Below are 26601 nucleotides of genomic sequence, written 5' to 3'. Positions count from 1 at the left end.
ACTTCAGGCATCTGTATAGGACTTAGATGACCCGATCTGCTGCATTTTGAACACGCAGATGGACAACCTCATATGTAAGATGGCCAACAAAGAGTTACTACATTCAAAACAGGAAAGGATAAGAGTTTTCTGGAAAGTAGCAGACAGAATGAAGTCGCAGGTGGAGGTTAGTTTTTGAGTGTCCTGATGAAAGAGAATCAAAATAATTACCACGTTACAGGCAGGAGCGACAGGGACAAGAGCAGGGCTGAGGCCAGCTTGAAATGGAACAGGCTAAATAGTTGCTCCAAGCACTACTTCAGTCTTAGCAATGTTAAGTCAGAGAGTTGAAATTCATCCATTCTGCCACTACATACATGCAATCCTTGAACTAAAGTGGAGACAAGCTAAATCTCCATCATGAGGAAAGACGAGTTATGCATCATCCACATATGATTAGAACTGTAGACTACTGGGATGCCTAAAGACTCCTGGGATGCCAAAGGAGCAAAATAAATATTGAACATTGTGGGGCTTAAGGAGAACACCACAAAAAAGCCCCTTATCAAAAAGGACAAGGGGGTGAGGAAGTCTCCTTGTGAATTGCCCCCCTAGACAGGACGAAAATCTTCAATCACAAACCTTAGAGTTGTCTTCAGTTCTTCCATAAGAATTGAAGACTTCTTAAGCAAAACAGCTACTGAAACAGGTTTCCACCTTCATAACATACACCAGATTTTCTTACACATAAATTCAATACAAGATAAATCATTTAACAAGTCATTAGTATTCAGCAGATTGGAATACTTCAACAGGTAATGAGCCTTTCACTACTCCATCACTCCACTAAATATTTTAGTATATTTTGATAGCTACACGCTATAATTTACTCCAGTGTACCCCTATGTAATCATGCCTTCAACTTCCCGAAGCCAGCTGGCTAACTTTCATAAACAGAGCCATATACAAGCTACCGACACTGGTAAACAAAGAAGTTAAGGTACTGGTTCCCAACTACCTGACACCATGTAACGTTACACACCAGGTCAAACTTCGAGATTCACCAAACAGAACGCCTTCTGGTCACAATCAAGTTTCTGTCTGTCAAGCCCAAATTTCAGTCCGACCTGCTAGGCCCAAAAGCATTGCACCGCCCTACTACTAGCCATCTGTGGCACCCCTCTTTCCAAAGTTCAAAATAGCATTATTAGGACATTTAATTCGACTCAAAAGAATTTATTAATAACCCTTTCTTTTCTGAATCTGCACAGTATGTATTTGCTGCATTAGCTAGAAAAATAATTGTGTTATATATGGGTCTTCTTAACCATCCACTGTCAAACAGTCAACACAATTTCTCCACATCTCAACTGTTTTTTCTCTAATCTATGTTAACCACCTCGCAGTCATTGATTTGTATTTGCTATCTTAAACGTTTCTAAAGAAAATGTTATCACGGCTGAATAAATTAGAAAAATAACTCATTTGTTAAGGGAGGTGTTACCAGTATATCATACTGTGAATTTTTGATTACCTTGAGACTAAATACAGTAACGCACTGCTGGCAAATCTGCAAAACTCGACTGAAAATAAAGGAGTGCATACCTCATCTATTACAAAATAAATTAAAGTTTCTAGTAGCACAATGTAATGCATTGAAATGTCACACATTAAGGGACTGAGAATGTTTACTTTTGTGAAGAATGTGCATTTGTTTGAAACGTACCAACACTTGAAGCTTTGGAACGAAGGAATGTAGCTTCGGCATTGTAATTGCATTTAAATTGCACAAAATCGTGTAACCAGGAACAAAGAACGCTGTGCCAGGAACTGGAGAAAAATAACAATTATACTAGCAATAAAGTGTCTAAGAAAAAAAAGTGATTGCGGTTTCCAGCCATAGTGCACAATGAACAACAGAACGGAGAAAGTACTCGCAGGGAGCAATGTGATAACAAATCGGTGACGGTATCAGACGCACGCCACTCCATACTGTCTCTGTGGGGAAGACGTAGAAGAAAATACAAGCATTGGCCGCGCGACCCGGCCAGGAGTTGTGTCGCTCGCCAAAATGAAATAAAAGAAAAACGCCAGTGGTGACGCCAGTGGTGCGCGCGCGACGTGAAAAAGTGATGTGCACATCGCGCACGCCTGTGCACGTTCTAGCAAGCTGTTGGCCGCTTTGGGAGAACTTCTAAAAGCCCCTACTAAATGTCTCTCCGAGCAGCGCATGCGCGCTGACTCAGCAAGACCTAAAAACCACTACCACTGCTGCAGAATCGTAGAGGGGGTTATAAGAATAATTAGACTAGGCCAATATAAATTTTAAGTGCGACTGGAGTTCCAAACATCTAATCACTGTGGAAAAAGGGTACTAAGGAGGTAACTTGACGTAACACCGTGCTTCCTTACCTTCGCACCAGGACATCGTGCTTGGCTGGATACACGTCCCCCACTCCGTCTCGCCTTACTGCAAAGTAATACTTCAGTGGTACAGCCAGTTTCCAGCAATGCAAGTAGTCCAGTTGGATAAAGTCTGCACATACAAATGGAGGACCCAAGGGGGGTGGCCCAGCCCAGCCTTCTCCGGGGTCAGACGGGCCCATCCTGGGCCCGGGCAGCGTGGGAGACAGCCTGCACTTTACAGCTTGTGCGTGCTGCCTGGCTCCTCCCTCGCTCCTCCGCAGTTCTGGGACACCGAGTCCCTCAGGCACAATCCCGGGTGTCAGCAGGGCAAGTGGCAATAAGCTGAAAAAGCATCCCCTGGACTATTCACATTGCTTGATTGACATGAACCAGACACCTTAATCATTGGCGGCGACCGGAATCTTTGGCTGGATCCCAGCCATGGCACATCCGGAACTGGGCAGGGCTCTAAACCCCAGGCCATGCGGGCCTTCCATGACCTCCTGGCCCCATTGGCCCTCCACGATACATGGTGCACACAACACCCCATAGATCCTGGTTACACATTCCACTCGGCACCGCACACAGTGTGGACACGTATTGATTACGGGTTTGTCGACGCTCATACTTGTTAATGGATATGCAATGAAGAAACATTACCCTGCACACTCTCAGACCACGCACCTGTGCCGCTCCACCTTGTGATCCCTTATTCTACCAGCTGGGAACGTAGATGGACGGTCCCAGCCACAGCACTACTAGACGACTGTTCAGATCGGAACTGCATGATGTGATCCTCGAATACTTTGCTCTTAACACAGGCTTGGTGACACAATACTCAGTACTATGGAATGCATTTAAAGCATACATTTGCGGCATATGTATTTCCAAACAAGCCGGGGTACTGCTGGTGATATGTGGCAGCCTCGCCTGACTTGAAATTGAGCTGACGAAAATAGCTCGACCAACACCCCAGACTCCTTCCTTAAACAGTAATCTATCCTATTCAATGGCCTTGCCGATAGAGAAGCCACACTGCTGGGCAAACACCATGCAGCGCACAGATATGGTGAGGGGGAGCGCCCCGGTAGGACACTTGTCCGTCTGGTGCACCCTGTGGGGCTGGACACATCACATCCCTATGATAAGCCAACAACACCATTGTTACTGACAATTTAGACATATTAAAGCAATTAGTAATGCACCTCAGGTCCCGATACACTACTAAGCTCCATGCCAACTTCACTGATCATCTTGCCTACTTGGAGGAGGTGGCAATGGTGTGGCTAACCACTGGCCAGGCGAAATTCCTCAGCGAACCTTTTACCGCTGAGTATCTCGGTCAAGAAATGTACTCACTCAATGGTTCAAAGGCACCAGGACTGGATGGCCTATCAGGAATTTCTATAAGATATTGAAGCAGACGCTGGTACCCCACCTTCTCAAGGTCTATGCTGAATCTCTCACTAATAGTGTACTACCTCCTTCAATGTGGGAGGAATCGGTCTCTCTTTTGCTGAAATCTGGTAAGGACCCCACTGCATGCCCCTCATACTGACCATTATCCTTGATCAACTTTGACAATAAGATATTGGCTAAGATGCTTGCAAACAGGCTGTCACTACTGTTAGACCAAATTCTCTCGCCAGTACAATCCGGTTTATTCCACACAGGTCGACTGCACTTAACCTTAGAACTGTCTTTTCAGTGTTAAATAGGATCTCATCAAACACCCCTGCACCAGTAGCGCTACTAGACGATGAGAAGGCTTTCAACTCTTTGGAGTGGCCTATTCTCTTTGCAACACTCCGCAAACTAGGCATGTCCAACAACTTTATCACACTGGTTTCACTTTTGTACTCCTCTCCCACAGCCAGGCTTCGGGTAAACGGCTCGCTATCAGACCGCTTCCCAATCTCACGCGGCACGCAGCAAGGCTGCCCATTGTTGCTGCTACTTTTCATAGCGCCCCCTTCTTAGGCGTCTACAGGAGAAACACTTGCAGCGAGGACTTCAGTTCCACTCTGGTCCACTATTACTCTCCATGCATGCAGATGAAATTCTGCTATTTATCAGAAACCCAGCTGAAAATTTGCATCCCCTCATTGACGAGATTGGCTGCTTTGGGGACATGTCGGACATGTCGGACCTGTGCATAAACTGGGGCAGGTCCAAACTTTTCCCTCAGACAGACCAAGCTGTCCCAATTGTTGGTGTCTTTCCCCTTCATTGGGAGGCAGATGGCACTAAATACCTAGGAATCATACTTCACAGAAACAAAGAACAGATTATTTTCCTGAATTATGGGCCTGCCATGGACAAGCTGGCCACTCAAGTGACTGCTGGATCCGCTGTCCATGGCTGGCCACATAGCCCTCATCAAAATGAACGTCCTTCCACATTTTTCATATCTCTTCGTTAACATCTCCATCCCCCTGACAAACCATTCTTTTTACAGCTACATGGTCAACTGCTCTGCCTGATATGGGCCGGTTAAGGGCCACGAATAGCATGGCATACACTTACACTCCCCTACGAGCGCAGCTGATTCGCAGTCCCAGACCTTAACTTATATTATTTGGTTGCACAGGCCCAGTTTGCATACAATTGGTTTCATCCAGATGCCCGTATACCTTATATCAAACCCGAACAGGGCCTAGCTGACCCTGACCCTCTTGACCCAATATTCCCACAGGGTATCCAACTCGATCCCAACGACATACAAACACTATCCACTACATGCTGGGCCTGGCGGAAACTTTACCTGCTTCTAGGCTTTGGCTCTCTATACTCGCCTAAACTCCCACTATCTCAAAATCCGTGGATCCTGTCAACATCCGGGAAATTGGTACAACGCACCTTACGAAAACTACACCTTCACACATTCGGAAATCTTTTCCCAGATGGGTACATTATAACACTAGCAAACTTTTCTGCGCACGCAGAACTATCCCATATAGACATATTTATGATGACTAGGTTACAGGGTGCCCTGAGCGCAACAATCCCGTCCTTCCCACTCCCCCCGCACAAATTCCAGCCTTTCACGCTCATAATCGCTGACAATGATGGTTTGCATCTGGTCATCAAACTATACCATGCTAGCATGTTTCTTAAACAGGTACGTGACAGAGGGGCATGTCGCCACTGGGAAGAAGACCTGGAACGACCACTGAATGACAAGGAATGGGCCTGCAGCCATGAGCAAATTAAAATGGTCTCACTCAATCATCGACATAAATTATTGCACTTTAAATTTGTTCATAGATACTATATCACACCTATAGAACTGACTAAATTCGACTCCTCCAAAACCTCACAATGCCCCAAATGCCATCACTTAAATGCAGACTTCTCTTAGATGACCTGGACCTGCCCTGTCATTTCTACCTACTGGTCATCGGTATTCCAGGTGCTATCGACCATGATCTCCACATCGTTTACACCATCCCCCAAGCTGGTCCTATTGGGCATTGTCTCAGAGATCTCGACCTTCTAAAGCAGGTTCACAGGGATAGTATTACTATTAGCCAAGAGGGAAATTGCAATACATTTGGGGGGCTCAACACTGCCCCACAAAAGAGGCATGTCTTTGCAGCATGGCATACTATGATATGCAAACCGAGGTTTACTCTACTCTGCAGCTCCCACCTCCCGACCCAAGGACATCTGGCACATATATCGTGCATATTTGCTTACCTTGCAACACGGTTCCACTGCTTCCTCTCTATCGTCAGCTCTGGAGCACGGCGAGGCCCCTCCCGCTCACCCTGCCCAAGCTACTCCGCGTGAAACTCTATGAGTAACTCTTGTACAAGTCCTCTATGGAATATACTGGTGAATTGCTGGACCCCTACCCACTGATCTACAGAATCATATTCCTGTTCAATATTACTCACAGTGAGTGTCTAAGTGTTCATTCCCCTCCCCCAGCTCTCTCCCCTCCCTGATTCCTTTACATATATGACATACATTATATACTACTCTTCTATTTACTGCCTTCCAGCTACATACCAGAAAATATACTTGTGCTAATTGGTACTTTTTTTTACATATATGTCTAATCACTACGTACCTACAGACTATGTATCGTCTTTTTTTGACGAGATGAAAATATGTCATCCTTCTGTATGTCTGTTTTTGATTTTCTTGTGCAAATAATAAAATCAAGATTTTTAAGAACTCCAAAATCTGGGCCAACCTGCATGGCTCAGTTATAAAACTAGACGCACATTAACGAAAACATGAACTAATGATTCGGAATGTAAAGCAGCCTCAGGCTATGATCTAGTGCGGGGATGTTATTGTTTTTGTTGTGATGTTCTTTTATGACAAAATATATGTGCGATTGACAGAAAAGTTACAAACACTTTAATTCAAGGGCCGGCTTATGGGCCTGAAACGGTGTATTGTTCACAAGGGGAGTCTTGATTAAGCCAGACAGAAAAACAAATGCCCTTCTCCTTGTACTATGTAACTCTATAGCCTCAAGCCAGGTAACATTCTGTAAGGGACAACTATGGGACGGCTGGAGCAGAAACTGCTTTTAGAAGCATATTTTCTAGTTGTATTGGCGTTTAAGAAGCAATATATTTTGGTCAGCATGAAGGAGCATTGTGGCTCATGAGTGTGACTTCTCAGGACAATGATCTTTCATTTATAAATTTTTTATTTATAATAATATATAAAATAATTATCTCTATGCCTTTGTGCACAAATGTGTTTTTTTACATCTGAAAATTGAAAACTTAAAAATGATGTCCTCAACTAGTTTTATTTGCCAGTATTTGCTCAGTAAATGTGTCAGACTGAAGTATGTAGCAGGTGGGAGCCGTGGAACTGTACCTTGTGGTCGCAAGTGAAGTCAGGGGGAGGATGCTAAAACCCTTTACTGCCCACGTGCTGTCGGGTACGGACCATTGTTAATTGCCTTCTGCTCTGGCAAATAATTACAAGGTGGACACGATAGATTGTATTGACCAACTTTATTGTGTACCCTACATTCAAAATCAATTCAAATATTTTAAAAGCAGCAAAGTAGCAGGAGAGTAACCTACTTGGACTTTTGCTTATTTAGATGGCAATGTGAATTTATGACATTGTTGTTTATTTTATGTTTAATTTTGCTAGGAGGGGGGCCAGGTGATAACTGGCTCTGGAATGGGGTCTGTCATAAAGCATGCAAGCGAGACAGCTCAGTACCGCCTGTTGTGCAAACAAAAAGTACAAGGGGGCCAGGGCCGGACTGGCCATAGCAGGCACCGGGCATTTTCTCAGTGGGCCAGAAGGGTGGGGGTGGTTATTTGACCCATATTGCTGCAATATCGGCTCCCTGTAACATAAGCGGCAGTGGTGATTGACAATAGCACCCCCCTTCCCACCCTACCCCCACGGACCAGCACATCTCAGTAGCATTCCCCCCATCCTGAGGCCGGTAGTGCGGTATTGCCAGGACTGGTTTCTGTTCCCAGTCGAGCCGTGATGGGGGCTGTGCTGTCAATGGATGTTAACTGGCATGCACTATTGCACCCCTAACAACAAGGTGAACTGCTAAAATGGAAGATTGTACGAAAGGTAAGTGGACACTGAATTAATGATAGGTCTGAAAAATTAAGTTATGATACAATTAAACGTGCACCTAAAATATTTCCACCTGCCCTGGTTAGAAAAAAGGCGGAATACAGGTGAAATGGCCTGCCAAACAAGAATTGCTTGTTCCGTGCAGTAAAGGATGCATAGAATGAGGAATTATTATGCGGTCCAGCACTGTCAGGGGCCGGACAATGCAATTAACTTAATGATAATTAAATGAGTTAGTTACATTTACCTAGGTAATGCAGAAATAGGGTTGGATTATTATTTTGGCTACATTAAACTATGCCTACTCCTTTAATGGCTAACTTTTGGAAAAAGCAGCGGACCAGTTTTAACCGCTTTTGCCGCCGTATTACAAATAGGGTGCATTTTTCCTGTTTGTACCAGAGTGCTTCTTTAAACAGGTGCGCTGGGCACAAACTGAGACAGCGTACCTTATTGCACTGCCCAGGCTCAGTAAAATACAGAGCAACTTATCTATGTTTCCCTGTGTAGGCGACACTTTCAAGAGGGAAGATAGGGGCAGCTTCTACGTTATGGCGGAGGAGCGTCACCCCACTGAAAACTAAAATGATAAGAAAACCAGATCATTATCATTTTATTTTTCTTGCTGAGCCAATTGTCAGCCTTAGGGCAGGGGCAGGGAATCCTGAGAAGTGTCACTACTGAGCTGCAGGGTGGAGGAGAGTTGTGCACTGTAAGTGTGCATGTCGGTTTTGCTGGCCGGCAAAACTGACATGCGCACTTACATTTCTTCACTCAGCTGTCTTGTACAGCCTGGTGGAGAAAAGGCACAGACTCCCAGTGACTGAGTGAGCGTTATTTCACCCTGCTCAGGCCAATCACGGCGCTGCTCTCATGCTGGTATTACCAGCAGGAGAGCAGCGCTGCGATTGGTCCCTGGGAGCTGTGCAGTGTGTCCAGTGTAAGAAGAGGAGCAAAGAGGCGGAGACCGTAGCAGCAGGTAAGTGCTTTTAATTTTGTTATTCCCCTTCACCTCTGCCCCCCCACCCCGGTGTTCGTGTTGCCCCACTGCTTTAAGGATAGAGCAGCCACCACTGAGGGAAGAGAGATGCCTTCATAGGCAGGAGCAGTGAGTGACTTCACCCGGCTGCAGGAGAATTTTGAGGGAGTCCATTGGACTCGCTACAACTCTTCCAGGGGGATGCCCTTACAATATTAGTGTGCCACCTTTTTGTGGTGCACCCTCAGTGCAGCTCTTAAGGGCCTGTATTATGTACGGTGAAGGCACAGAGGCAAAATTATTCCATCATTTGACTGGGGCTATGTCCCCCATGTAAATGAAAAATGCCCTCTGAAAGATAGCGCTGACGCTGCATGTGCGTCAGCGCTATCAGTATTGTAGAAGGGGTCGCATAAGCGTCTGCTGCCCCTCCTGTAATACCAAAGTGCCTCAGGGTGTACAAAGAATGCTCACATGCATGTTAGGCCCCCGGGGCAATTTCCATAACAAACCCAAAGGTACAACCTGATTGCATTAAATTGGATTATGAAATGAAAATTCCATGACTCGCTCATATAAGGAATGTAAACTATTGTCTACATATACCAGAATTGTTAAGTAACCCAAATGATCTGTCTCCTTCTTGCAAACATGTATTGTAGGATTGTTTTTTTAGCCGTGTGCAACAATGCTAGAGGACAGATTGAATTCTTAAAGCACACACTAATAAATTACAGACTAATTATAACCCCCCCTTCAGTATGGGGCCATATCTTACCAGGGTTTCAAACAACCACCACAGATATTTACTTACTAGACTGAGGTTGAATATTGTACACCTGATGGCTAGGAAACTCTATTTGCAACCACTTCTTATGCATGCCAATTCTAGACAATGCAGACAAGCTACGGTCTGCACCCAATCACCCTGAATTTGTATTTGTTTGGCTGCAGCTAAGTTCATTCAGAATGTAATCATAAGGAGAAATACACTACGAAATGTTTTTCATTGGCGAATTTTCGTCCGTTTATCAATTGCATTATTTGTTCTTTCTGCACAAAACATATTTATGCTGGGCTATTAAAATTGTATCCACCATTTAATTATTTTTTCTCTTGACTGTATATATTTTAATACATTTTAACATAAATTTCAGTTATGTATTATTTATTTTTATGTATCATTGTTTCTTTTAAGGTCAATTTTGACTGAATTAAGAAATTTGATGATGAGTTGATTACACTGCCCAGCCTATGACAGTGTCTCCAAAGCAACTTTCCCAGCAGGGGAGCCTATGGTTGGTGTTTGCTTGCCAGGGCTCCGGAAGGACCTTGCTGGTAGGCTTGGAACGCAGAAGTCCATGCTGGGAAGTTGCTTCGAAACGCTCAGCCCCTCACAGTGCTTTTAAAAGGAACGGTGCTTTTGGCTCTAGCCTTTTTTTCCTTTCCTTTCACCTTAACATGGAGCAACGGATCACCAGCAATTGCCAATTGCACTCCACGGTTGGAAAAAAACACGAATTTTGCTTGTTTTGGGAAATCGTACAAAACTTTCCCCCACCCTTACATCTAAGGATGTACAACAGGTTATTATGTACGAAAACAGGTATATGATTTTCATTAAAGCACGTTTGCTGGGGCTTTTATTGGTGTCTAGATATGTAGCAAAGTGACCTTATATCAAAGGAATACATGTGAGATAAAAGCAGCATTTTGAAAAGATATACTGTACCTTTCTTGATTCGTTTGAGTTTTCAAGACTCTCAAATGATAATGCTGTTAAGACAAAAAATGGAAAACTGTAAGTGTTTTTAGTTTTGTGATATGTTACAAAAATGTAATTATCAAGAATATATCCAAATTAGTGGTGGGATGACTTTCGATAACTTATGGATTTCAACTTCACATACTCGGCATCAGACAGCATCCTCATACTCTTTCGCTGCTACCACATAGGATCATCTCGTGCTTTTCATATGCCTTCTTTAGAAGCTCTTTCTGGGCACGTGAACTTACATTTAAGTGCTATTTAGGTGACCTTGAAAAGACATGTTCCTTTCTCTCTTCATAAGAAGAATTAAGTCATCAGTTACGTTCTTGACTGAAACAAACTCTCCTGCCCTATCCAATTGTCTGCACTTTCGAGTTGGCCTCATTTTGGCTGAGGTCTAGCTGAATAAGCCTGCAGTCCCTGAGTGAATTCTCTTCCTGGTATTAGTGTTCGGTAGGATAACTTTTGTTTCCATAATCTTACCCGCTAACAATTGCTTTCAAGGATGTACACTGAAACAGATAAGCCTATTTTCATACTGTTTCTCTTTGCCAATTAGCATCACTTTTTTAGCATTAGTGTCTTGGATTAGAACTTTTCTTATTTTCTTTTTTTTACACTATTTACATGATTTGTTGATCCTTGCGGACCCACCAACTCTCCTAGAGCAAGTCTTTCGCATGACCCATAGCACCGAAGAAATTTGCGGGCATACATTCAAGAATCCTTTGGTTTGTGTGGATCGACCTAAATAGTTTTATAGGAGCATTCCTATAGCATAAAGAAAATGTGTAAATGTCTCTGATCCCTTACCTGCCACATCAGTTTCTATCTGCGCCTAACAGGAGTGCCAACTGTGGACCCTCTAGGTTGACCTTCCACTAAGATTCTTGCACATCAATCTAAGGATGCGCTGATCTCAAACTGTTTAACCCCATATACTTTAAGAGGATTCACACTAAACCTAGTAGATGGCAGTCCAAAACAATGTGTTTTATGGCACTCACAACACATTTTAGCAATGTTTGGATCCCACATACATTGATTTTGTGAATTATCTTATATAAATAACTAAAAGAAACGCACAATAATTCAGTTTAATCAAGTTCTTAATTTTACGTGCAACATACCTCTCTTTACTGGCCCTTCAAATGAGTTGCTCCTAGAGCGATGTCTTGAACTTTGCGGTCGCAATTGTGATGAAGATTTCTCCCCAACTGGTTTTGAACTGTCTACCTAAAATAATTAAATTGCACACACTTACTATTAGTAACACTATTGCAAATAAGCCATAATAAAAGATAAACAACCAAAATATGTACTGACAAATGCATACGGAATGAAAATTGGAATCTTGTTATATGGTTTATTTGGAAGTACCATTAATATTAAAAAAATAACTATTAAGCAGAACCAACTGCAATTTGTCCCTTACATCACATTAGTTTACATTTTAATATCATGTTTACGGTCTGTAACTGTCCTTAGACTTGCCGAGTATGCAGTTTACAACATTTTAAACCCGTTGCATTAACAGGAGTAAAACTGTTCTATTAGCTGTTAGCATGGACCTGAACTGTACTCAATAGAAAACTGGTCAGTCAAGTGGCTCGTAATGGACCAACAACAATGTGAAGTGCATGCCTGCGTAATGCATTACAGCCGTTTGTTCCAAATGAATGAGCATGCACTGAGTATAATGTAAGGATTGCGCTCCAGTTCTCGTGGCATGAATTCCAACATGATTTCCTAACTGCCATGCTGTAAAGCACTCCAGTGCTAGGTGCGGAAGTCTGATCCTGATCCAATGTAAATATCAACCACATAGAGCTGCAGCACATACCTCTTATCATAGAAATGTAGAAATCTAGGCAGATGCGTCACTTTGTAGACACCTGAGCCAGATTTATTTATTTATTTAATTATTTATTTTAAAGGTTTTATATAGCGCTGGCTAGTCCCAGAAGTATCAGAGGATCCCAGGGGAAGTGGTATAATTCCCAAAACTTGGTTGCGAGAGGCTCCCTTTATGTAGTAAACTCTCTCAGAGGGGTCTCTGAGACTTCAAGGCCTACCTACTGGATCCTTCACCAAAAAGGGGAGAGGGAGTGCTTTGACAAGGGGTGCCATACAATACCTCAACTGTGAGTGGCTCCCTTGGTGCTGCGGACTCTCTCAGAGGGATCACTGAGACTCCAGAGTATAAGTAATTGGATCTTTCCCAAACAAGGGGAGAAGGAGTGCTTAGTTAAAGGGCACAAGGGACGGGGAGTTAGGCAGCGTAGCAGGCAAGGGGAGAGATTAAGGGGAGAGGGGATAGGGGCACAGAGGAAGTAGAGGAAGAATGAAAGAGGGAACGCGGTAGGGGAGGGTGAGAGAGAGCATGAAAGGGGGAGGGTGAAGGGGGCACAAACCAGTAAACGGGTAAAAACCTCCTCTAAGGTCTGGTAAGCTGTGATCCCAGGGGAAATGGTATTGTTTGCACTGCTCCGTCTTCCAAGTCTGAAGTGCGGCCCTCCATATTGTCAAGTCTCTTGTCGTGGCGGTCGATGCGCTCACCCATTCCATCAAGCCACTTGTCAAGGGAGTCAAATCTGGTGTTGAGTGCCTTGAATCCGGACCGTAGTTCTAACAGCAGGGCTGAGTTGTTCGGAGGTACAGAGCTGCCAGTTGCGCCAGCTGCTGATTCCGCCGCCATTTAAAGTGGGTTGCCGGGCGGTCATCTTTAGAATGGGGCCGAAGTTACGTTATTTTTTGCTTGGGATCTTTACGCACCATTCCCAGCAGGCATAGTAAGTTGTGGTCGGGTGGCTCTTAGTGATGCAATAGATGTCTCAAAGCGTAGAGTAGTGTGTGCTTAATTTGTAGCAGGCATGTTGATCTGCTTTCTGGCTCCCCCAGTGACTGGTCCTGCAGGTCAAAAGACTCCTTGCCCCTGAGTTTCTCTGGCGGTGCCCCTTGGTTGATTTGGGGCCCTCTGTCTTATCACCAGGGGGGGATGGGCGCCCCAGTGCAATGTGCCAGTGTCTGTAAGCCCTCGGCTGTACTCCAGGTCAGTGATACGTTATGGGCATTTGCCGCCCTCAAGGTAGCCTGCTCAACATTTGCTGCAAGTTATGAGTGAGTCACCTCAATTCTTGTAGTGCAGCGAAATTAGTGAATTATGACTCTGCCCAGAGGAGTGCGGGCGAGTCCGTGGTGTACCCACCGTCCCTTACAGTACCCTTTTCACCCGGGCACCAGCAGTTGTAGAAGCATCAGCTTGATTCTTCACGCCCGCGCTGCCCTCTCAATAGCCCCTGCCAGATAATTGCCCCGCAGGTCTCTCACTTTCATCGAGATCTCCGCAGCTCAGCGGGTCCAGGCTCTGCTGCCCGCCCAGTGCCGAACACAGGCTTGAGTCCAATTCCTGTTGGGGGCTATTGTGCTCAGTCCCTCCCGTTGAGCGGTGTTAGAAACAGTTTCCGGTGAGAGCTCTGGATGCTGCCTCTCTTCAGCAGTGCTTGAAGATGCACGGGGTGTTTTCTTTGTTCCACTATTCGGCCACCATCTTGCTGGCCGGAGCTCCGATATATTGTTTTTTAATTCGGACTCATTTGTTGGTTTTCCGGCGTAGTCAGGTTCCGTAAACCTTCCGATCCCAGATTTTCGGCAGCGTCGGGTGATTAAGCATTATTTACATGCGTTTTGGTGTCAGGGAGTGCGGGGCTGGCACGGAGTGTCAAATCCTTACACCTGCTACATAGCAGGCGTAAGGACTGATGCAGGCCCTTTTATAAGGGGCTCGCCCATGTGTAATGACATATTGCTGGAGTTGTGTCTGTTTTGTGACACACTCCAGCAATGCGTTATTACTGCGCCTCCAGGTACATCAGGATTCCTGACGTATCTGGTCAATCCGTGCAACATGGAGTGCCGTACTGTAAATACGGAGCATACAAGGTGTAACAAGGAGGGTGCAATGAAAAGTGTTGCATCGCTGTTTTAAACCAGCGATGTAATACATTTCATAAATGAGGCCCTAAAGGATGTAGGGACTGTTATCCGAGACTGAATTCATTTGTACAGTTTCAGTGGAAGCAGGGACAATACCTATAGAATGTATGGATGTAACCATGTGCCAGAAAGAGCATCTATAATCTCACACTGTTCCAAGATCACCAGATCAATGATAAAGGTCTGCATCCAGGACCTTTGTGCCAGGATGAAACCACAGCCTCACACTAATCCAGCTCACTGAGTGCACTGCTAAAGCTCTGTATCAAAGAGACGGATTGCTGTCTCTCTTGTGGAATAAAATCTGTCCAGAGCTTTACATTGTGAACAGCCCTTTCCTGCTGTGGAGTCTGTCCTTCTGACTGGTATTACTAACAAATAACGCACAATCAATATGAAGTCCTTATAAAGCGAGTGGCCACCTCACTGATGCTGAATGTCCACTAAGCCCAGGTTATTCTTCTCAGGTAAGTGGGAAACTTAAAAGCAAGCAAGTCATTGGCTCTCTCCCCCTATTTTGTGCAAATCAATTCATTTACCTGAAAAAAAAATCATGGTCTGGGGACACAATGAATTGGCAGTACAAATAGAAGAGGGCGTTGTTATTAAATGAGCAACTCGTCAAAGGAGAAGAACTAGTGGTGCTTTTAAAAGAATACTTCCTGATGAAGAAAATGTCTTTTTGATGTGACCGAAGAATTAAAAGATCCACTTTAAGTGATACTTTAGAACCTAAGACATATTGGAAAGAGGGGTCAGAAATTACGTAATATTTTAAACAAGTACAAGCAAAACAACACAAGCACAAGCTAAAACAATAAAACAGATCAAAATGTAACTAGATACAGCCCCACACTATCACAAGAATATTTAGAAAAACACAGTAGTGCAATCCGTTAAAAGCGGTCTTCAAAAGAGAGACTAAAAAGCACCTTAAAAAAGCATTGTTTATTTATCATGTGCTGTCTACTGCAATAAAAGTCATAGCACAAGATGTGATGAATGCCCTTCCAACTTCCTCGGTTCATTTCTGTTACAAATTTGGTCAACCTTACCAGCAACTGCAAAATGGTTCCCAAAGAACAAGCCATAAAACATGCTTCAATTGCTTCAATCTCTGATGAGTCATCATATTGATCTTAGCAAATGACTGTGGGCTGGCATCAGACCTTCACATAAGCACATGAGTTGAGCAGCATCTTGATTACTAGATTATGTGAAATACTTGTTTTAAAACACTTTTTGGGGTAATTTTGCTCAATCAAATGGACCATTTTATCACAGTGTTTTCAAAGTTTTCTTCAGGGTGACCCTCCCAACAACCACTTGGAGAATCGAGTTTGCTTGGCACACCATGACGGTAGCAAACAAATGTGTGTCCTTTTAGAACCGCCTCTAAGATCAATGGCTTTGGAGCTAACTTATTTTAAACTCATTCCTAGTTACTGTGTTTCAGCTATGCACTGACTGCTTATAAGATGTATTTATCTGTAAAGACATTTCTCGGATTTTAATGTCTTCGTGTTTCAAGTCAGAATTTCTCCTTGGCACACATGGCCATGTACAGTCAAGAAAAAGGCTCGACACCTTAGTATATAAAGTCGTGTGTTAGAGGAAACAGATACTGGGTCATCCACCTGGACATGGATATGTATTTTTGATTTTTAAGGCTAAGTAAAATTACTGGAACTGGCCTCCTAAATTTGTCATCTCATTATAAATGACTTTAAAAAAAACACCAGATAATTTACAGTGCTGGAGAGCACTTGAAAGTTGAAGATAACCCTTTTATTTCTGGTATTTAATCGAGGAATTGAATTCCTGCACTTAAAGGCTCCAGATTTTAACACAACACGTGCTTAGAGTTTAAATCAACACACCGTCTTCTACAGTAATTGAAGGGGAAGCTGTAGGTAATGTCTCCCTGGTAACAAAGTGGTATGTATGAATTGCTTATTCTTTTCTGACTATATCTATTGAATCCTATTAAAAATAACGAACGAGTCATGCAGGTGGAGGTGAAGCTATTGGAATTGGAATCTAGAAGCAAAGATAGCTCCGGTCAACAGGCTCGCTGCCAACTCTTGTTGACGCAGCAGGAATATGCCCATACCCTATAGAGGGAAATTCTAATTACAGCACTCCAAATAAGTATGTATCAGTAATAGGCTCTGGTATGTAGCCCTCAACACCAAAAAGTAATTCAAACAATTGTTGAATGCTAAACAAAACAACCTCAAAGATGAATCACAAAAAATTATAGTAAGGGATCAACAGTAATCAAGCCAAATTCAATTCGGAGTCCAAGTCTGTGATCTTCAATCATTTCTTTATTCAAATTTCATAAAAGGTTCTCCCAGCACGTTATTCGCCAACACGTGTTTCGTCTCACACTGAGACTTTATCAAGGCATAGATAGTGTAGGAATTTCGTGTTGTTTTTATGGATGTTTCAAAGCACACTGCTAACATCCAAAGATGGAACACCATGTACTGAGGGCAGCGTAATTCCTAGGTAAAGTGCATCCCAACGCGATATTCATTTGGAAAATGGAGAAGAACTACAGCATCTATTAATAATCAGAGATGTGACTGAAAGGGCCCCAATTATCTAGAATTAGTGTAAGGCGGGTTGTTTAAGTGGGTCCTTAGTGGCAAAACATATTCGGTAGGTAGCAGAACATAATAAGTGGGTAAGCGGTCATCAAAGCACGGTTAGAGTAGAGGCTTTATGTGCATATGAACCCTAGCAAATCTATTTCATAAGTCATTGGGGGAGGGGCGGTTCCCGGTTCCTGGGCCTCCTGTATGGGATCGTGTGCGCAAGGATCTTAAAGTCTGGTCCCACATGCCCCTATCAATATATGGCCGGTCGGCCATCTTTAAGATGGTGTTGCTTCCCCGCCTCCTCAACCAACTGCAAAACCATCCTTATCCGATCTCTCACGGATGGTTCCGACGGGTTAATGCGGCCCTGGGTCCGTTTTTGTGGGCTGGTGGAATGGCAAGGGTGTCCCTGCGGACGAGCTTTCGGTCCATGTATTGTGGGGGTTTGGCAACCTCCGATATCCTGTCCTATTATATGGCCTCCCACCTATTAGTCCTCAATGAGTGGTGGTATGGGGATAGGGCAGATCCAGCCTACGCAGTCTGCATGCTATACTTTACTCCACCCAGTTGCGTAGATCCTTGCCCCCGGCTGCGAAACTTGTTTTTCAAATATGACGACAGGCGTTGCAGTGGACCGGTTGGTGGAACAGGCTAACTCGGGAGACCCCCCTTTGGCACAATGGGCGACTGCCGCAACTGGCTACATTGTCCGGTTTTCGTGACTCGGACCGCACTGGCATTTCTACTCTTGGGGACGTCATGCGTGGTTCGGTTCTGAAGTCCTTTCAGGATCTCCAAAAGGACTTTCAAATGCCTAAAACGCAATTTTTCAGATGCCTACAGCTCTGACATGCTATCACCCCATACTTTGAGGGGTTGGGGTCCCTGGCTGAGTTTAGCCACATAGAGGCTAAGGTATTTATGGGGGACCTCCACGACCACAACATTTCTAAGATCTACCAGTCCATGGTCACACATTGCTCCCCCACATTGCAGCATCTCAGGGAGGCCTGGGAAGAGGACATAGGCCCGCTGGAGGATGAGGACTGGGTGGAGGCCCTGGCATCCCTGTGGGGGGCAGCCATAGGTGTGAGTCTTCGCCTTATCCAGTTTAAGCATCTCCAACGGGTCTATTTCACGAGGGTCAGACTCTGGAGGGCGTGATTAGTGGCCTCCCTGGTGGGATGTATGACATTACTACGCGATCAAAATGATCGCGGTACATCACAACGCAGCTTTTACAACGCAAGTCGTTACCACAACTTGCGCTGTAGGGTGCTGGACTTAGGAATACTATGATTTACTATTCCAACTCCAGCCTACGTACAGTAGGGAAGGTGTTGGAATAGTAAATCACACTATTCCTTAGTCTAGAGCGCACTCCTGTGCAAGTCGTGGTAACGACTTGCGTTGTAAAAGCTGCGTTGTGAATGTATTGCGGTGTTTTGACCGCGTAGTAAAGGTTGTTTCCCCCCTGGTGTGTCTCTGATGTCAACATGAGGTGGGTACTTTGCTGCATACTATCTGGCGCTGCACCGCTTTAGCATGATTTTGGCGGGGAGTTTTGTTGTCCCTCTCTGAGGTACTGGGATGGGACCTCCCCAGCTCCCCAAAGCTGATCCTGGTGCATGTTATGGACGATATAGAAGGCAACATATACAAACGCCATCTTATGCTACTGGGCAAAGCACGACATTCCTAAAGCATGGAAGGCTCAGAGGGCGCCCTCAGTATCGGTGTGGAAAAATGGCATGGATTTCTGTATGGGGTTGGAGATCCCTATCTTTGTGGCCAGGGGGTGCCCACTTGAGCATTATAAAATCTTGCGGCGATGGGCAGAGTATCATGGCCTGGAGCTAGAACCTGTTTCAGTAGCCAGGTCAACGGACTTGGTGTCCCTCCCACTATAGGGGATATGCAATATTGCCCCGTGGATGTAGGTGTACTGGGTTTTGATGCTTGTGACTGTTCTTCTCTTGTGCTGCTTTGGGGTAGGGGTGAGTGCGACGGGGGTGGGTTGGGGGGTTTGTTTCTTTTTATTTCGTTGGTTAATATTGCAACTGTATTGCTATTAATTTGTCCTATTTTATTCCAGAAAATGTCATTTCTATGTACATTTTCCGTGCACGAGTTGCTGGGTTACAGTGCTCTGCGATATCTTTGTTATTTGACAAATAAAATCTGTTTACAAAAAAAATAATGAACGAGTAGCCTAAATGCCTACTTTCATAAGAGAAAGGCAGGAGGATGCATTAACAAGTGAGAAGGGAAAAAAGAATGAGGTGAAGTAGAGGAGTTACTATTAAATCAGCAATAATATATCAGAATGCAACAATTTCAGACTGCTGTACATTTTGGTACCCCTTAATCTGATTCAACTCATTCCTGCTAAAAACCAAACGAGAAAATACTGAGTCCTTTTTTCAGGATTCAAACGTATTACTCGATGAATACACTTACAGCACTACCGAAGGATCATTAAACGACAGCAATTTTATTGGCTAATTAAGGGAAGGCTACTCACAAATGGGTAATGAACTAGCAACACAGGTTGCTAATTTTTTAGAAAGAATCTCATCTCAATTGCTAGATGATGAATCGCAAAAGGACTTTACAATTAAGGTTATCAAAAGAAGGTGACTAGGAAATAAAAAAATCCCAATATAAACATGCCATGTTTACATTACAACTAATCCAAAGTGTTGGGAATTTAACCTTTCTGCAGAGTCACCCTGGATTATTTTTTGCCTTTTTGCTGAACCCTATTTTTATTCGCTATAGAAATTAGTGCCCTTTACCACTGCTAACCTCCTTTCGACATGGTAAAAGAGGAATACACCTTATTGGTTTATTTAATTTACCTACCAGTCTCCAATATCATGTGGAATCATGTGTACCAAGGGCCTGTAAATGAAATACTTCCCATGGACTGCAGCACTCATTGTGCCGCCGACTGCACTAGCACTGAAAATGATGTCTCCAGGCCTAGCACTATAGCCTGCCTGTGCAATTTTTAAATTGCAAATTCGACCTGCCAAAACAACCACATTTGACCTTTTAACGCCTTAACCGCGGCGTTTTTTCCGCCGCGGTGCTGGCGTTCTATTAGGTGGGCGGGGCTCCGTCGGCCGTTGGCCAACGTCAGCACTAGCGAGGTAGTGCTCCCACGCAAGGGGTTAAATACGAATGAGTCACTCCTATGTAGGCCTTATTGCCCAGAAGGCAGGGTGTGTGGTATTTAAAAGTAGGAGATGCCAAAGGTTAATGTTAAACATGTCCTTACTTTGAAAAAGTCCTAAAAGCTATTTTCACTGTAGTAGGGTTGACTGTTCCATAGGAAAGCACTGCAATACAATATTAAGTTTAATAAATATTGTCTCCACCTAGGAAATGATAACAAATAAAAATGTTGGACTTTTAATTTTTTTTATTACAAGCCCAGTTCACTAGGGAAGTCGATCGGCTTTTAAATAAATATTTCGAAAAGATGCCTTATAAAAGTTACCTTCGTCTTGCCTGAAGTCCCTGGAAGCTAAATCTTAATTTTGCTCTCCCACTAGTCAGTAATTTGCATTTAAATTTGTGCGAACTTGCTACCAGAAACAAGGAATAGGGTGACACAAATGGGCAGAGATGAACCATCTGAATTTGACAGAATCTGCAGGGGAGCTGGGAGGATCCTTTTTAACATTAAAGTGCCAAGTCCTTCTTGAATGGTATATCCTTCTTAACAAGTCTGCTGGTGTTTTTCATATGTCACTTGAAGTGCACTTCACAAAATCCACACTTGTCACAGGCGTATTTTAAGGGAGACATGACAGGGCCCTTCATTTGCTCCCCCAGCAAGATAGGTCCTAGTCACAGTGAGCCTCTTTTTGAAATTACAGTGTCACAGCCAGTTTGCCAGGTCTACTAGGTTTACATACCACATTTGGAGTGAACTTAAAAATTTAGTGTAGCCAAAAACTTTGGCCATCTTGAAAATGCCCAAAGTGGGCAGTGTTTGCACTAGGAACCCTTACCCTATTGGTTAGGGTCTCCCCGAGCATGATTTCTACCCATTAGCTTGTGCCAAGCATAATTGTGGAAACCACTTCAGAACACTCCTGGACCTGTGGAAGATCAGAAGAGGACTGAACCTGCTGTCTAAAATTTGAGAAGAGCCCTAGAAGACTGGGCCTGCTCTCCCTCTTGGACCCAGGACAAAGAAGTGTACTCCAGGGTTCACAAGGCTGACCTCCAGTTAAAGCTACAAGAAAACAACATGCTACAATAGACCTTTTCCTGCAACTGACCAGTGACAACTGGAGTGCACCCGTCTATTGGCCGCTGCGTGCCATCCTGCGAGCCTCTAAGTACCTCTCTTGAGGTTTTGGAGAGGCTTTAGAAGTGCACTTGTATTCCTGTGGTGGATTGGGACTTAAAAAGGCTTAAGTCATAAAGCAAAATCTTTGACCATGGTGAAACTGGTTGAGGCTTCCAACCCGCGTTCCATTACGGTCAGCGTCAAATGACACCTAGATCCTGTTCTACCGCAACCAATGACTACAAATGGCACTTTGTTCTTCTTGGTGCTATTTCTACTTACAATTTTTAAAATTAATATTTCTGGTTCCTTTTTTGGGATTTTGTAGTTTTGGTGGAATTTTGTTTATTAAAAAAATCCCAATATTTGTCTCATCAAGATTATCAAGAACATACCAATACTCTGCTACTCCCTTTCAAGAACATAACAGTTTTGAACAGTGCCACTGCAAAGAATCTATTCAATTTTGCCTCATACCAATATAGAAAGAATATTGCCATTGATGCAAAGTTGGTAAAATGTTAACAGTTATTGGAGTTACTTTTTAAGTCACTTGCCGAAATGAGACTATTTGGACAAGTTTTATTTTATTGATCCCTTCTCATTTGATGTGCTTCTGCATTTACAGGATAGGGACTTAAAACGAATAAAAAACTTACATGTCTGACTACAAATGGAGGCCTTGCATCTATATCCGACTTGAACTCAAAGTTTCCCACACTCAACTGAGAGAGCCGTTGCTGGTTATCATTGCTAAGTTCACACATCCGCCTTCGAGTGTACGGTGAGGGAGACCGGGATTTTGAGGATTGTGTCGCCTTTGCAAAATGTTTGTCGTTAGTTGTGCTGTTTTTTCTGGGAGAATGACTATTTTTTCTTCTTGACAATGGTGCATCTCTTCGGCAGTGTACTTTGCTTTCCTCCTATTACAAAAAGGCAGAAAGAGAAACATTGTTAGGAGGCCTCTCCACAACTTGCAATTCTCAAGGGTAGTCGTAAGGATCACACAACTTGAGTTCCACTCACAACGGGATACTCAGAGATAAATTAATTTCAGATATTGGTTTAGTTGAACACCATTTTTTAGAGTGGATGTGAATAGCAATATTACTATCAATTTTCTGAATTAACTAGAGAGGTTTTAAAAATTCTCCTTAAAATGTTTACTGCTACTGAAAGAACAATTCACCCAATAAGGAGCTGCTGCTTGGTATATTTGATATTTTGATGGGCAACTGGTTAATAAGTGGTAAGGCAACTTTATTGTGGTATACGTGATGGCAATCGTAATTAAAAAAAAATAATTGAAAAAACTGTACTGAGGTCAATGTTATTCTACAACATGATTTCTCATTTCATTCACTAAGTTTTCCTTCCAAGACCCATGTTGAACAGAGTGCCCATGCAACCTTATTTTTCAAAGTTATGAACTTGGTAATGAAATAGTATTGATTATCCAGTGGCTTCTAGACAAGAAGATTACAGAATGCAGACCAAAAAGGCATTGCATCCATGCAGTAGAAAAACCTCAATCTAGGCCATTAAAGGAACCTGAAATCAGTGGTGGCTGCTGCAAAATCAAAGTGGATGGGCAGGTGGGGGGAGTGCTCTTCTCCAGCTCTCCTCTTGACAGTCACTGGGGCACAAGCATATGCTCCCCACCCAATCCTGGTGCTGATCTCATGCTATACCTAGCATGACAGCAGGGCCAGGAGAGGCCTGAGTGGCCTAGTTTGTTACTCAGGCAGTGCCTGGGAGCCTGTGGCTTTTTTCCAACCTGGAGTGCAACACAGCTGGGTTGGAGAAATGTAAGTGCTCATGTCTGTTTGGCCGGCCTAAGACGGCCAGCCAAAATGACATTCGCACTTAACAATACCCATCACTCCGCCTCCGTGCCATGGTCCAGCCCCGCTCTACACTGTAATTGGCAGTCAGTCAGCAGAAAATAAAATGAGATTGTTTTATTATAATTTTACTTTTCTTGGACTAACTGACAAGTGGGGCAATGCTCCTACGCTACTACGGAGAAGTCACCCCTGTTGAAACTATAGAAGTCACACATGCCTTGTGAAGTTGTAGTAATGGGCGGCTAAATGACAAAAGCAGAGATACATAATTTAAATGTCTCTTTGAGGCACACGGGAAGCCCATTTTGTATAGGGCCCCATGCACAGGACAACCACTTTTACCAAAAATCTGTTAGAAAGCTATTGAAGAGGTTATGGGGTAACAAACAGCGAGATATTTCACCAGTGTGTCTCAATCTAGTCTATGCAACACGTATCCAGTCGTCCTCTTTATCCTCAGTATAGTGTAATCAATCCCAGAGAACTGCCTTACACCATCTGTGAAGGTTCCAAGAACGCTCTGTTTTGTACTTTTTGTCATCCGAGTTTACAACCCTGATCCAAGATTATACCTAGAAACATATACCCATTCAAATCTCAATCTAAGAAAGGCTTTTGAAATAGAATTATATTTATCCTCTGTTTTATGAATTCTTGTCTACACCGTTAAAATGAATGTATTATTAGTTGGCCCTTTCGCTGTTACCACTTGCAATTATGATGACGGGACAATTTTATCATTGTAAATTCTCAGGAGTGATGAATAACAGAAACCCTCATAAGCCATATTAAACTTCTAGAGACCCATAGATTTAGTGAGTGTTTCAACCTATATTGTGGCCAAATGAGACTTATAGTCAAGTGTTGAGATAACTGTAAGGGCTTTAGCCCTTCATACATACATGCATTCATAGTCTTGTGAACAAATGGAACGCATTCATCAAGGTGAACATTCACTGCACGCTTTGTTTCTACGTGCATAGCAATATTTTGCGGAATGTATCAACAGGTAGCATTAATATAAATGTTTACAGTGCATACAGTAATTCATGTTGTATCATTTTATTGTGTAGTGGACTAGCCATTTACATTTTATTTTGGTGACAGCCTTCAGATATGGCTTTAACTAGTAGCAGGGTTGGCTTTGGTGCTGGCGGTGCCCAGCGCGACAATCATTTTGGGGCCCCGACATCCCATCACTGCCTCGTCTGATTTAATCACTACCACAGGGCAAACGTGCCTTTCATCTCTCCAATCATACGTCATTGCTAAATACAGCACTGCTCCCACTTTAGGTCAGCGCCCAGTGCGGCCGCACCAGTCGCACTACCCTAAAGCCAGCTCTGACTAGCAGTATGCTGCTTGTTTATCAATTCTTTTTCCAATGAGCTTCAGCGTATAACCCTTTACAGCTGTCTGATTGTAAAAAAAAGTTTTCGATATAGTGCAGTCAGCTTCTTTCTTGCCTGCTAAAGGAGATGCAGTGTTACAAGCTAACCTTTTCCCTTTCAAATAGGAGTCTCCTCTCCGTTAACCAAGAAAATGTGTGCTTGTGTAAGAACTACTGTAGACAGAAACTACGGTGGTAAGAGGATCAACATACTTTTTTGTGTGAAATATTTCTTTACTAGTCTTCAGAGCAACAGCAAAGTCAGAAGCAAACATTGCAATTATGATAATGAACAATAGGAGAATAAATGTGTGCCTTTGGTACATTATTCCCAGAAGGCTAAGCAAGCCATCCCTTCGGACCGGGAACCCTAAGGCATCCGAGGGAATTTCCATTATTCCATCCCAGTAAGTAGCAAGTTGGGGACATGTCCATACCACGAGGTTAAAATTAGCTGTATTGTCTTGGCAGTGGAGGCAGGAGTTATGGGTCCTTTGGTACATACTCGCCAGTCTCTTGGGGGTGAGATAAGTGTGGGGGAGATAGCTGAGTGATATATATTTGTGCGTCAAGAATTTCCGCAAACATGTTTTTGAACCCTCCAGGCACCATGTCCATTGCTTGTCTGTTAGTGTGGTGGCGAGTGCAGTGTCCCAAAAAGCACGGAGGAAATAAAGTGGTGTCCCCCTTTACGTGGGCAGGGAGCTGTACCAGTGTGTGATCGCATGATGGTCCCGATGTGTGTTAGCATCACATGAAAGAATATCATGGTTTCCGGTTCATCATATGTTCTGTGCCAGACCCTGTTCAAATGTCTAGTGAGTGAGGCATAGGTAAGGAGGGATCCGGAAATATTCCATAGTCGTTCACTAAGCTCTCAAACAAGCATAGGATCTTATCTTCAAACATGTTGCCCCAAATTTTAAGCACAAACACAAAAGAAGTAGGTTGCCTTCACCAACACAGTGTTATAAACAAAATGGTCCTAGACATTCATTCAACTCATACAATGTAAGATTATTTCAAAATATTCTTTTTACTTCTGATCACCATCCGATTGAATCCATTATGGTTGATGCAAATCGAAACACAACAGTTATATTAGCCCGGAATATTGATTGACGCAAGAAACACACACTTAGAGTAAACAGCTATGTTTCATCAAGGTCCGAGAGACTCTCTTATTTAATATATGTTTAGAAAAAATGACATAATACACTTCCACAATATAATAGTAAAGTTATTTACACAAGGGGTTCACTGTTAAGTGACGTGCACAGAAAAGAGTGATAGTGAGTGCTCGTGAGAATAGAGTGACCAAGAGGGTTTTTGTCGCAAAAAATGTAACTCTTTCTTGCTGGCAAGTGATTGAATAATCCTCCGTATTCTGGTTGGCACAAGGAACCAAGGCTTCAGTCTCAGCGTGTGCGGGCGGAGTCAGGCTGACTAAACGCGGTCTCTGGATCAAGATACATCTTTAATCAAATTTACGGAGCTTTCACGCGCAGCATACTGTGGTGTTGACGAGCAAAGTGGAGCAGCTTGAGTCTTACCATATCTATTAGGTGCTGATTGATTTCACACAAGTAGCATACCTTTGAAGGGTGCCTACCCACTGTGGGGTTGCTTTTTGTTCGTGCACATTGAGTTTCCACTCCCTACCCGTCCTGATGAAGACCCGTCCCTGAGGAAACCAGTTACCCTGTTTACTTTTGGGTCGAAACGTCGACAATCTTGT

The 26601-nt window shown here is 43.5% G+C and overlaps 1 protein-coding gene across 4 annotated transcripts in view; it reads right to left on the bottom strand.

Moving 5' to 3' along the window:
- SPATA6L (spermatogenesis associated 6 like) overlaps nucleotides 1–26601 on the bottom strand; it is a 690230-nt gene that overhangs the window by 160277 nt on the left and 503352 nt on the right. For all 4 annotated transcript variants that reach the window (XM_078677396.1, XM_078677397.1, XM_078677398.1 and 1 more), the window contains 3 exons: nucleotides 22286–22549; nucleotides 11846–11951; nucleotides 10677–10720 (listed from right to left, as the gene is read on the bottom strand). In XM_078677396.1, coding sequence (XP_078533522.1) covers nucleotides 10677–10720; nucleotides 11846–11951; nucleotides 22286–22549 — 414 coding nt within the window. The remainder of the gene's footprint in view (nucleotides 1–10676; nucleotides 10721–11845; nucleotides 11952–22285; nucleotides 22550–26601) is intronic.

Source organism: Lissotriton helveticus, chromosome 2_1 (assembly GCF_964261635.1).
Source record: "Lissotriton helveticus chromosome 2_1, aLisHel1.1, whole genome shotgun sequence".
NCBI lineage: Eukaryota > Metazoa > Chordata > Amphibia > Caudata > Salamandridae > Lissotriton > Lissotriton helveticus.
Note: the sequence above shows the minus strand (reverse complement) of the source record. Positions and strands in the feature narration are given on the sequence as shown.